At 41.9% G+C, this 13,520-nt stretch overlaps 1 protein-coding gene across 2 annotated transcripts in view; it reads left to right on the plus strand.

Moving 5' to 3' along the window:
* The window catches only part of LOC119433108 (selenocysteine-specific elongation factor), a 37,954-nt gene that overhangs the window by 7,906 nt on the left and 16,528 nt on the right, over positions 1-13,520 (plus strand). For both annotated transcript variants that reach the window (XM_037700262.2, XM_037700255.2), the window contains exons 4-6: positions 2,849-3,034; positions 7,105-7,188; positions 8,749-8,942. In XM_037700262.2, the coding sequence (XP_037556190.1) occupies positions 2,849-3,034; positions 7,105-7,188; positions 8,749-8,942 (464 nt within the window). The remainder of the gene's footprint in view (positions 1-2,848; positions 3,035-7,104; positions 7,189-8,748; positions 8,943-13,520) is intronic.

Raw genomic sequence — 13,520 nt, forward strand, 5'->3', positions numbered from 1 at the left:
CACAACTCGTCAGCAAGTGCCATGTAAAAAAAAGAAGCATGGGTCATCACATGAAAGCATACCATACATATGCGCAGGCACCCAGGCAGAAAGCAGTGACAGTGAGAGAGACAATGGTTGTATGAAAGGACTAGTAGGCACAAGTGGAAAATCTGCAGCCCATGTGGGGAAATTGTGCAGAGTCAAAATAATGCGAACAAATGAGTACACATGCAAAAGAGGTGGTTGGATGTTACTCTTGACCACCGGTCTTCTGTAAATGCTGCCATTCTATTGGCAAACGTAGATGCCGACAACCTGATAAGTCATTGTCAAACCAACATGACTGCTAAGAAAACGGTGGCAAAGTAAAAAGCTGTCCCTCTCAATATGGCATGAAAGGTTCCTAGACAAAAATAACACAAATTGCTTTTTTTTTTATGCATAGTTTGCATTGTGAACATTAAGACACACATGTTTACAGCTAGCCTTAAGTTTGCAGTATGAGTCTTTGTCAGATAGCATTGTTCACAGTTCTGCTTCGTTTGCCTGAACCATAGTATGGATTTACCTGTGCCGATTTTAGTGCATACCTGTATAACAAATACAGTATTAGATGTAACGAAAACATTTTTTGCTCTGGTTGCCACTTCATTGTAGTGACATTCGACTGTACGCACAAAAACGCATGGTGTCCTTGACATGCTACAATCAGCTATAGGACATTTGCAGTAGAAATGGTAACATAAAGGATGGCCTCGTTGAAAGAAGTGATCTCTTGAAACAAGCAAGGTTTGCTCTTCACCTTTTGAACTGATATGGACACACAATTGAATGTTCTATAGACCACAGAAATTTTATAATATTTGCTTGTAAAATAGTTATTAGCTATAAATCTATTGCAATAAAATCCTTTTTCATGCTTTTACATGCTGTTACTCTCCAAAAGCCCTTGTGTAATTGCAGTGCCAACATACCAAGTCAATGTACTTACATTGCAGCCTCTGAAATGTTTGGTGCATTCACTAGCAGAGCACTTTGACGCAGTTGTCACTGCAATAGTGATGTTAGCAGGCAGCACCACCACTTAAAATAAAGCGCAAGTGGAAAATTCAAAATATTCAACTTCTCCTTATGGGTCTTTTTGGCACCTGACATCTGCTGCTGCCTTTTTGCTGTTGTTTTAGCTTAAAGAAGTGCTGACCCAAAATTTTTCTCGTGTCTTTGTTGTTGTTGTTGTTTTTTCCTCTTAATTGGGTAGCTGCAAACTCCATAGCAATGTTATGAGGCCTCAATTCCTCAAACATGCAAGAAAATGATGAAATATACTATCATTCAATGTGACGAATTCAAAATGCATACTAAATGGAGAGATGCTGTGGGTGTGTTGACCTGCATTCCCAACAAATCACAAAAATTAGGAAGTTGTGATCGCTTGATATCACTGGCACACGGGTCAGCGTAGTTGTCAAAGGCACACTGTCATCATTTTGCCATAAGCTTTATATGATGAGATAATGGAGGAGAGCAGTTTGCGAAGGGCACTGCACATTCCAAGAGAATAAAACAAGACAAGTGACAGGAGAGAACCCACATGGAGTGAGAAGAAGTTCAGAATGAAAGAGAAATAAATGGTCGATGTGCTGCACCCAGCTTTCAGCAACATATCCATTATGTGACTGGTAACCACTGCATTTGCCCCGCCAGGCTGACTGATGCATGCATCAGTGGCGCACCGAAGGGGGGGGGGTTCGGGGGGGTTCGGGGGTTGTAACCCCCCCCCTGAGGCCGACTTAACCCCCCTCTTTTGGTTAACCCCTTTTCTTTCCTTGCGCATTTAGGTACTGCAACTAAGATGTAAGACGCGAAATCGTCTGCACACTCACAAAAAGCGCATTTTTTGACAATTTCCCGTGAAGAAATTGAAATTAGTGCTATTTAGATGGTATTGGCAAACTGTCACCCCCCCCCCCCCCCCTGGCAGAGATCCTGGGTACGCTACTGGCATGCATCAATGATGTTTGGTACCGTGTGACCACTACCTCCGATTTTCGTGATGTAAAGAGCGTGCACGTCGAACCACCCTACACCAGGAAGCCACGCTGCTTTTGGCACGCATTTTGAGCTAGTCGCATTAAAAAGACGTGTAAATAATGATTTGTCACACATTCAAGAAATTCTGGTACCGTACCATCATTAGGGAGTCTGCAGTTATCTGAAAAAGCAAAAAAAGAAAAAAAAAGGAAGATACAACACTTTTTTGTGTCTCTAACCCTTTAAGGTATATGTGCACCTTTTCCATAGCCATCTTCAGCTTCTTTGACATCGTAGAGCAGCCCTGATTGGGGTGAACTTCTTTTCCTGGTGGGGAGGAGGTGCAAAGATAAAGCCATTTCAGATTTAGTGCCATCGTAGGATAGGAATCGATGCCTTTATGGTTCTGGAATGTGTCCCATAGCTTCTGTGCCTTCCCCCAAAGAGTTGGGAGGAAGGACTTCAAAGAAATGTTGGGGAGGGAAAGAAACACAGAGAAAATACTTTCTATTTTGCACTATCAGAGTGTGCATCTGTATGAGAATCAAGGAAAATAAGTATGTTGTTGTGCCCTCATTTTCTTTTCTTCTCTATTTTTGGGCTATAACTTTTCATGTCATCTCGTTGCTTCTTCCACTCTTCTCCCCTTAATCTATTACAATTGAAGCTTTTCCCACTCCACTTTTTCCAGCTGCTGATGATACACAGTGCATACTAGCAGCTAGAGATTTGTAGCGAAATTGAAATCCCCAGAAGTTACATTGCATGCCTGTTAGTGTTCATTATTGTCTGCATACATATGGCACCTTGATTTCTGTCATTGTAACTTGTGCAGAATGTTGAGCCAGCGTCTGCACTGGGGTTGACTGGATTAGTGGAAGCCCTATGTCGAGATGCCCGATTGCCTGAACGACAGGACAAGGGGCCCCTTGTTCTGTCTGTGGACCACTGTTTCTTAGTCAAGGGCCAGGGCACAGTGCTCACAGGCACCATCCTGCAGGGATCAGTCAGCATCAATGATGTGAGTGTTTAGTCACGCATTTGTCTCTTTGTCACTCTGCTAAAATGTGCATATATTGAAAAAGCAGACGTGCAGAAGAGCTTCTCCAGTAGATTTACTCGCTGCTGCAGTACACTCAACAAGGTGCACCTAATATATTCAAGTGCAGCTCTGTATGCCTTGGTAGTAGTGCATTGGGATTTTCCACATCTGATGAAGATGCTGGTGCACTACTTGCTGCAAAGGAGTGAGCACATTTAGAACTCATTTATGCCATGATTGCATGTACCAATTTCAAGTAATTAAAGGGGCCTTGAAAAACTTTTTGAACATAAGAAAATGTTGCCCATCTGTCATCGAGGCTGCTGTGAACATATGAGCCAAATATTACTGCACTGCATGCAGCAGGGGGCTTACAATTTCATCCCAAAAAAAAAGCAAAAAATTGCTTGTTCTTGCTTCCGTAATGTTATCACACAGCATCATCGCAAGCAGCTAGACCCACCAAAGCTGTTGGCTGATTTCATGATTGCAAGAACTTTTTCAGTAATACATAATTGCTGATTTTTAGTTAACCCTTTAAGGATGGAAACAAGCCCAGTTTGTGAAGTGAAAAACTTGCCAAAAAGACGAACGAGGAGACCAGCTTGTCCAGCGCTTTTTTTGTTTTTTGTGCAAGCCTGAACACGACTTGCGCTCCTGTGTTACTCTGCACTTCTTCCAGATAGCATACTTTATTTTGTGCTTGTTGTGAATAACATAAGGTGGCACAAGGAGCTGTGGAAGAGTGAAGTTAGAAGCATAGACTCACTTAGTTGGGCACATAAACTTTGTTACATTGTAAAAAAAGTTTTTTTTTAGTAAACTTCGCCATTTTGACAGAAATTTTTGACATAGTCTTGCCTTGTATGATCATCAGAACCGTTTGCATATGACGGAGCATACACTAACTTGTGCGCAGTGAAGCCCACTTTTGTTACAGTGTAAAACACTTTTTTTTTTCTTAGTAAAATTCACCTTTCTGACAAATTCTCTGCACAGTTTTAAATAATATGATCATCAGACTCATTTGAAAGCAAAAGAAAAAAAATGGTGCAAGTTTTTACATTTTTTTACTGTCCTTAAAGGGTTAAATAAATGAAATATATGAGGTGTGTTCAAAAAGAAACCGAACTTTTGAAATAGCGCGCCAACCGGCAGAGGGAGCGCGCTGCGGCTACTGGGCGCATGTAGCGGCAAGTTTAGACAACAAACTGCCATTTGCCGCGTTTCGCTCTGACCGTTAGTTGGCGAGCTACAGCCGCTGAAGTGAGCACATGAACAAGCTGTTCTTCGGATTGGTGCCAAAGTGACAATGAAGAAATCGGAAGAACAACGTGTGTGTGAAGTTCTGCTACAAACTTGGGAAAACTTTCACAGAGACATTTCAGTTGCTTATCCAAGCATACGGGGAGGACTGTATGAGTCACACGCGGTGCTATGATTGGTTCAAGTGTTTTGAAGACGGAAGAATGTCGGTCGGTGACCATCCTAAGCCTGGACGACCTTCCACATCCACAGATGATAACCACGTCGAGAGAGTTCGAACTGTGATTCGTGGAAATCGTCGTTTGACTGTTCGAGAAGTCGCTGACGAAGTGGGTATCAGCGTAGGATCATGTCATGAAATTTCGAGGGACAAACTTGGGATGCGTCGTGTCAGTGCAAAATTCGTGCCGCATTTGTTTACTGACGAACAGAAGCAGACCGGTGTTGAAATCAGCCAGGAACTGCTCGCTGCTGCCAATGACGACGAAAACTTTCTTAAGAACATCATACCAGGCGATGAGACATGGGTTTATGGCTATGATGTTGAAACGAAAGTACAGTCATCGCAGTGGGTGGCCAAAGGTTCCCCTCGTCCAAAAAAAAAAAAGCACATATAAGTCAGTCAAAAATAAAGGTGGTGTTGGTTGTGTTTTTTGACTGCAAAGACATTGTCCATCAGGAATTTGTGCCACATGGTCAGACGGTGAACAAAGAAGTTTACCAGGGAATCCTAGCACGTTTGAGAGATTCTGTGTGCAGTAGGAGGCCTGAATTGTGGGAAAATCAGGCTGAATGTGGGAAAATCAGGCATGACAATGCCCCGGCTCACGCGTCGCTCCTTGTCTGCAGTTACCTAGCAAAACACCACACTCCTGTTGTGCCCCACCCACCATATTCTCCGGACCTAGCCCCAGCAGACTTTTTTCTATTCCCCAAGCTGAAAACTACCTTGAAAGGACGCCATTTCCAAACCGTAGAGGAGATCCAGGACAATGCGAGAAGAGACCTGCACGCCATTCCAGAAAGTGCGTTCCAGAAGGCTTTCCAAAAATGGAAGAAAAGATGGGAAGAGTGAATTTCCAGTAGAGGGGACTACTTTGAAGGGGACAGCACTTAAAATGTTGTAGCATAAGCAGTAAAGGTGTTATAGCGAAAGTTCAGTTTCTTTTTGAACACACCTCGTATGTCTGCAACCTCAAAAAAGGCAAAAAAATTGTTCCATCTTTGCACTGCTAGTCTACACACGACAGTTGCACATAGCTGCATCTGCTGCATGTGGCCTTCGAGATAGCAGCAATGCACTGTGTAGCGTAGTGTACCGCGGCCGCCGCGGGGTGCCACGATGAGCCCTTTTGCTGCCGAGACACTAAACTATTGGGTGGGGCTTTGCTTCCTTTGCTTCTCCCCTCTGTGGCTTCCGGCGTGCTAGCAGAGACAAGAAGAGAGACAAAGCTGCGTTTCGGTGCGATAACTCCACTTGTACATGAAGGATTTGAAAAATTCTTGCAACATGAGATTCGTGGGGCGGTGTCCTTTAATATCGAGGCCATTTTATGATTACCTAGGAAAGTGTTTCAGGGCTCCTTTAATCGTAGCAAATGCTCTACTTTGTTTCTTTCTGTCCACATTTAATTCTTGAATGATACTGTATGTTGTAATTGCAAATGGTCTCTGCTTGTATTGGCATCATCAGCCACAGCACAAGAAAGATCTCTATTTCACCAATTTATGAAACAAAAAGATTAATGAGAGGAAAAGAACAAGAATGCTTGCCAGGCATAATGCGCCACTAATGCATCATTCACATTGTCAACAAGTGTCACATTAAAGGGCCCTGTGACACCTTTCATGGAAGGTCTGGAATGTTTCTGTTAAAAAAAAAGGGCATCTCATGAATACTTTCAAGTGAAATGTTTTTGAGTGCACGTGTATAAACTAGAGTTACCAGCAGTCAAGTGCTACCACTCCCACACCCTTGTAGCCTTACCCTTCTTTTCGACATTCGTACAGCGTTCATCACTGTACCACTGTGCCCTCGTGAAACGATTCTTTTTATGCTCCACCTGTTGCACTGATTTTTATTGAGATGAGCTCAAGATCAGGTGATGCAGTGGAAGGTTGTACCAGGCAATTTGCGAAACCATAGTATCAGTGCATTGGTATCATGTCCTGCCACTAGATGGCACCACCTTTATAACTGTAATAAGATTTCTCCATTCTTTTCTTCTGCCTCTCACTGCATAGTCATTATATTTAACAAAATTCAGCAAATAGCCATCGTGTTTAAAAAGCACATGTGTGAAAAGGCACGGGGATTCCATGAAATTGAAGGAAAGAGCAGCCACTCACTAGAACGAAACTGCAAGCCCTCTGTGCTGAGTGAAGGAGTAATATTAGGCTCAGACGTTCCTGACAGTATTGTCTAATGACTAAGCAGATTTCACACATACATACATATATATATATATATATATAGTTTTTTTTTCTAAGCAGCCATGTTCAAAAGGTGTTGCAGAGTACCTCCAAGGTATTGTCTACTATGTTCCTTCACACTTTCACATGTCTCACAGGAAAATGCACTTTCTTTTCTATTTTGCTACTTTTGAGACAACAGGTCATTCAGCTGTGTACTATGAAGGGTCCTTTTTTTTTTGTGTTCATGATGCGTTGCAGGTTGGAGGCTTATATCCACACAGTTCTCTGGTCACTGTTCCATTACATACTATATTATTTACAATTCAGTGTACATTATTGATGTACAACATGTGTTTATTTTATTGCAGGTGGTTGAGATTCCATCCTTGAAAGTGACAAAAAAGGTCAAAAGCATCCAAATGTTTCGCAAGCCAGTAAACAGGGCCATACAGGTAAGGGTTAAGAATATCTCGCCTATCACAAGTGCTTTGTGAGACCTTTGTACATGGTACCTAATGAAAAAGAACATTGAATGTCAGATTGTCAGATTGTCAGAGAACTAATGTCAGATTAATGAAAGTCAACTGCACTTACTAATTTGAGAAATTGCAAAGTTCGTGCATTCTTACATAACCTAGAGATAGGTTCCATTCTAGGTAATTTTAGCATATACATGTGTACCAGCATGATGAAAGATGTTAACTTGAGGAGCAGCACTTTTCAGGGACATCATGTGATGCATTGCTTAAGCAAAATTTGCAGAACCTTTGTTTCAATGACCAGTTATGTATTGCACTTATTTGCTGTCATAAACATGTTGGAAGTGACATAATCTTCACAGTATTTTTGTACATATTTATAGTACTATTCTCGAAGAGAAGAGTCATGCAACCTAAGGACATTGCAAAAGGGTGCCACCAGTGCTGCTTTTTTTTTTAATACATGCTCCGATATTCTATGTGTACATTATTGCATCTCCGCCATGCTATAACACAGCTGTGTGCTCACTGTTTTAGCTATAGCAGCAAGTGTGAGTCTTGCATCATCAGCTGCAGCATAACTATGGAGTACTACCACTGCCTTTGACTACAAAACTACTGCTAAAGATAGCATGACCCTCAACAGAAGAAATTACAGAAATTACACCCTATGGTGTTTCATAGCAGCACAGTAAGGGTATTAGCAAACACAAGGTTTTTTTTTTTCCTTGAAGAATGGAACCCTTCAGTCGTATGCTGAGGGTGTGTGCAGACAGAGCAAGCAGCACTGAGGAAAACTGATATAGAGATGATGTATTTGCAGGCAAAGAAATTGCAGACAGAAGAGCAAAATCTTGTGGAGTGCTGCACACCAAGCAGTAGAAAGCTTTATGTTAGCTGTCTTTAGGGAAAGTGATGAGTGAAGGTTTACGAGTTCCGTCAAGCAGAGTCAAGCACTGATAACCCAAACTGCCTCTTTATGGCTAAATTTGCCCACTTGCAAAGACACAGAATGAAAACACTTACTGTTGTCCCTTTGCCAACAGTGGCAGCAGTGGCAACAATGCCAACAGTGGGGTTAAAGTGAGCACTGCTTCTTGAGCACTGCTTCTATAAAAATTCGGTTGGTGCATTCGGTGAAGGGGTACATGGCGTTGGAACTGCTTAGCTGAGGCATTGACTCAGGGCTGCGGAATTTGCGTGTAGAGTCTGGGTGATATTTGTTTTATTATTATTATTAATACATATATATATATATATATATATATGTGTGTGTGTGTGTGTGTGTGTGTGTGTGTGTGTGTGTGTGTGTGTGTGTGTGTGTGTGTGTGTGTGTGTGTGTGTGTGTGTGTGTGTGTGTGTGTGTGTGTGTGTGTGTGTGTGTGTGTGTGTGTGTGTGTGTGTGTGTGTGTGTTCTTAGATAACATGGCTTATAGGCCTTTAATTGCAGATATGCGGCTGTAGTGTAGGCTTGCCTGTCAGCTGTGAATTCTTCAGAATGTGGTGCAATGTTTGAGAGTTGCTTGTGTGCAGGGTGATCGAGTGGGTGTGTGTGTGGGCCAGCTGGAGGCGTCACTGCTTGAGCGGGGTCTGGTGTGCAGCCCTGGCCACTTGGGAGCACAGCTCTTCCTGCTGGTACGGGTGGAGCCTGTGATCCACTTCAAGAGTCCTTGTCTCTCTGGGAGTCGTTTCCATGTGTCAGCCCTGCATGCAACCCTCATGGCTAAGTAGGGACCGACTTTTCTCAAGCACTTAGAACAGTGAACAGTGTGTTCATTCTTTTGGCAGCTTTGGCTAGTTGCAATGGACGTTTTGTTCTCCACTATGAGTAGTGTATTGCTCTTTCCTGTTGGTCATTTTGCAGAAAGAAAATGAAAGATTCATTCCTTTACTGGTGACAGCCAGTTACGCATATTATTCATTGGAAAAACATTATGTATCGGGAGACCTGTATCATGTGGTGCTTGCAGGAGCAGCCCACTCACATATTTCGCATGCACTGCCTCCAAGATTGGTGTGCTCATTCTCCCCTATTAATGTGCGTAGTCTGTTAAACCCAGACCTATCAACAAAAGTTACAAGCAGGAAGACCCTGCCTATAAAGAAGAATCCAAGGCAAGCAGATAAAGCGAACGTAGGTTCACGCTCAGTTTCACTTAGTGTGTATGCATAGAGTTTAATATTTGACAGTGTGGTTGAACAAGGTATGCATAGACAAATAGCTGTTGCCAGTACATTCTATTGTAAGTTATGCAGATAACCTTATAGACTTTTTTACCCCTTTGAAGTAGACTTTAAAAAGCAGCGTTACACATATTCAGCATCACGACAAACACCATTGCCAATTCTTTTTCTACACGGTATATAGCTATAATTAAACTATAGTAGTGCAGTTAATGTATTTTTTGGTTAACTTAAATTAACATTCCGGTCTTAATGTCCACACTAACTGAATAGAGGGGCCGGCCCGCTCTCGCTGATTTTAACACACCATGACATGTATCCAGTAAACAAGATTGTCCATTGATGCAAACTACTCTTCATCATTGTGCAGCCAAAAGTTAGAGCGTGACAATAAGACAGGAAAAGTAAATGCATGAAAATTAAACATTAAACCATTGCCTTTCCTGATATTGTCATGACAGCAGTCATACTGCAGGCACTCGTAGGCATAGTAGCTTGAAAATCCTAAAAATGTTCCCAAGGGATTTTTGTTTTGGAATACTTAATTGAGTGTTCATTGTTCTGTGATCATTATGATAAAGTTGGACAAAAAGCAGCACAGTTGCACAGAAAAAGGGCTCATCCACTTTTATTTGAAAGTTTGAATGAGATGAAAACAGGTAAAAACTGTCATCTTTTATTGCTGATAAATGTAATCATCAAAGCAGGAGATGCAATGTCTCACAGTCAGTTGACAAATTTGTTTCAGTAGGAGCTGCCATGTTTTTCCACCCTCAAGTTAAACTAAACAAAAAAGGGTTCATACTGGATTTCTTTACTGCTTTGCCTTTTGCAAATTGCCTATTTCCAATTTGCCCTTTCCATATTTTCCAAAACAATGACGTGTGATACTACAAGGCCTGCATTCATATGTCGCCCCACATTTCTGACGCAGTTATTGTGCACCACACCATCTGCCATTCCCCTTTATTTTGAACTTTGCTTTCATCAAGTGTATTTCTAATCTCCTTGTGATGTGAATCAGAGGACTGTGTTGTGTTCATCAGTGTGCCAAATTAGTCATATAGGGGTAATAAATTAGACCTAAACAGGCTTGGACATTTTCTGTTTAGTGTCTACATTGCATACCAATGTTACCATGTGATTGTGATGTCTTCTGTGGAAGCACTTCATTTGGTCACAAGCAACTCGATAGTTGGAGCACAGAAGAATTTTGTTTGGACGATTGACTCACCACATGACGAAAGAGCAAATAATATGCAGGCATGACATAAGCAGGTACACTGAGCATGTGCCAGTTTTTGGGAACTAGAGATGATGACCTCTGCATGCGATAAGCATCTATGTTGTGCACATCGGCTTCGAAACTGCACGTCTTGTTCAAGCACAGGAGGGAATTCAGCAGTGTGAGAGCCTTTTGCTCATCTGGATGCTTTCCTTTTGATTTCTCATTATGTAGGCTTGTTTACTATTTTATGTTATATTTATGTTTAGTTATGTGTTATATTATATTATTAATACTTTGAATTCTAATCTATAGATCTTGTGTTTTTTTGTCTAAATTAATTTTATCGCTTTAAAGAAAAGGTAACAAACTTTGAAAGTTTAACAACCTTTGTTTTGTTTGAGCTTTCATTCCATTGGGTTAGTAAAGCATCTGCATAAGTTAAACAAATAAACTGCAAGCACAATAACACACTGAGCATGCATCAGGTTCTGGAAGAATATAACCCCTGCATGTCATAAACATTTATGTTGTGTGTGTCTGCTTGAAATGTGTAGATCTCACTCAGTTGAACTTGCCGTTATTGCTTGTTTTCTTCCAGGACTGCAACCTTAATGAATCTTCTCACTGATTAATCAGTTTCAACATTTGGAAATAGCCAATGTTTTAAACTAAAAATTTAGCTAAAACTGTAGCTCTTTGAATAATACTCTGAAATGATTTTCTATTACTCAGCCTTCCCTACCTTGCGGCTGCAAAGAGAACTTAAATTGCTGTGGATTGGTAACCACTTCTCTCTGTACAGATGAGCTCCCCTGAAGGCTAGACTTAGGCACCGCTACATAGTTGAGTGAAGCAGGCCACTGCCTTTTTTCCAGTATGTACTATTGCAGATTTTGGTGAGGAACACTGGGTATAAATAACATGTAGTCCTAATTTTTCAGCCATCTCAGTAGCAATTGACAGCTTGCTTTTAGCTTTTCTATACGCTAGATTTATGTGCCATTACTGCTTGTCCTGCAGTGGATTTAAATATAGGTTGGTGATGATGATGATGATGACTGCTTTTCACTTCAGCATATGCTGTAAACAAATTCAATAGTGAGGTACTCAGGCTATTTGAACTTTTATGTAATGTGTTGCTGTTGTGCACAGTGTTGTGCTTGTAATTTTATGCTAGTATGAAATTTCTGAACTCTCAACGCTATAGCAACTAACGTATTGATTAGTCTGCGAAAGCGCTCTTTCTTAAAATGATGTAAGCGAAATGCAGGCCTGCTTTCTGTGTGAAGGATACAGACTAGATGTTCGCAGTGCTGTGCATTCTGCTAACAGCCATGTGCATCCTGCTTGCAAGCCCTTTGTGGTAATACAGTCGACTCCCTCTAATTCTACCCTTGGAGGGCCACAAGATTTGGTCGAATTATCCAAAAGGTCGAATAAAGATACGGTGGCAAAATGAAAGAATTGAAGTCTTCTTTTATTGCTTGAAGTAGTCTGTAATGTCATTTTGCTCCTTGCTCATGAAGTGCGACTCAACCAGCATCCGGCGAAGATCAGCACGTGGCATGCGGTGCTGTGTAATTGCGACGCTACGTCCTGCCAAAAATCCGAATCAGACTGCTGGATGTCGGGGTGTGACACAACTGGGAAAAAAAGCAGGAATGAATGGCTTCCCAGAAGGAAGGAGTGTTTGCCTCTAAAAATTCAAACGAAAACAACTTCACACAAAGGAAAGCAGTGGTGCTGTCTGCTTAGTTCCTTGTGTTTTCAAACTTTGAGTAACCGCTGCACACATCAAGGGGTGCCAGTGAGGTCGGTGGTGGTCAGATTAACCAAAGCGGCATGCTTTCCTGTTCGAACTAAACAAGTTTTTCTTCCATAGCAATATATGACTGCTCGCCAGGATTTTACAGTGCGTTTGAATGAAGTAAAAAGTCAAATTAACCGAAGTCGAATTAACGAGAGTCGACTGTATAAGTACAGTATAATACCCCGTTAACTCGACGTAGTAAAAACTGGAAAAAATTTCGAGATAAGGGGAGTTTCAAGATTGCCAAATTCTCGAAAATAGAAGCATAACCACCGCGTAAAGCCAGCATGATTCCTTTCCAATATAGCACCGGTAACTACCGACTTCCTCACAAAAGTTCAATGTACCAGGAGCGGTACTTTAATAGATCATTTTTGCTATATTATGTTCACCTTTGGACACTAGCTGGTGTCCAAAGCTTGACGTCTACGACGTATTTCCGTCTTCCAAAATCGTTTTCGCCGTTTGCAGTCAGCTGAACAATGGTCTCAAGATCTGCATTTCTCGAAAACGCCATGCCATGCGTTGCAAGCAAATGCCGCGGGAAAGCACTCGCCACCGCCCTGCTTAGTAACGTGACCACTGCCAGCGCAGCCACGCACAACAGCTGCCTCCGAGCACTGGACATCGAGGCACTGCCGTGCATGGCTGGCGTGTTTACAAATGGCGGTGCGCTCGCCTCTGGCCGACGCTACTCTTTCTCACACTCTTTGCGCACATCAGCGGTCATAGCGGCGCTCCACCCGCGTAATTCATGGGATCAGCCATCGATTATCATGGCAAAGGCATTATCATCGGAAAAGGCATCGCTACAAAATGCCAGCCCTGGTTTCACTTTTTGGCAATACCACAGCTGCGCAAAAAAGTAAAACAAATTTTTCGGTACTCTTTTTTTCAGCATTTTCGCAGTCTAGGTTTCAAGATATCCAGAGTTTGGCTCAGTGGTGTTTCGAGATAAGGGGTGACAAACCCATGGAGTTGACACCGTGCCAGGGAAAAAATTCGGCTTATCTGATAATTCGAGATATCAGAGTTTGAGTTAACGAGAGTTTACCGTAATTGCACTATTTCGTGCGCAATGTT

The sequence above is a fragment of the Dermacentor silvarum genome, chromosome 1, assembly GCF_013339745.2.
Source record: "Dermacentor silvarum isolate Dsil-2018 chromosome 1, BIME_Dsil_1.4, whole genome shotgun sequence".
Lineage (NCBI taxonomy): Eukaryota > Metazoa > Arthropoda > Arachnida > Ixodida > Ixodidae > Dermacentor > Dermacentor silvarum.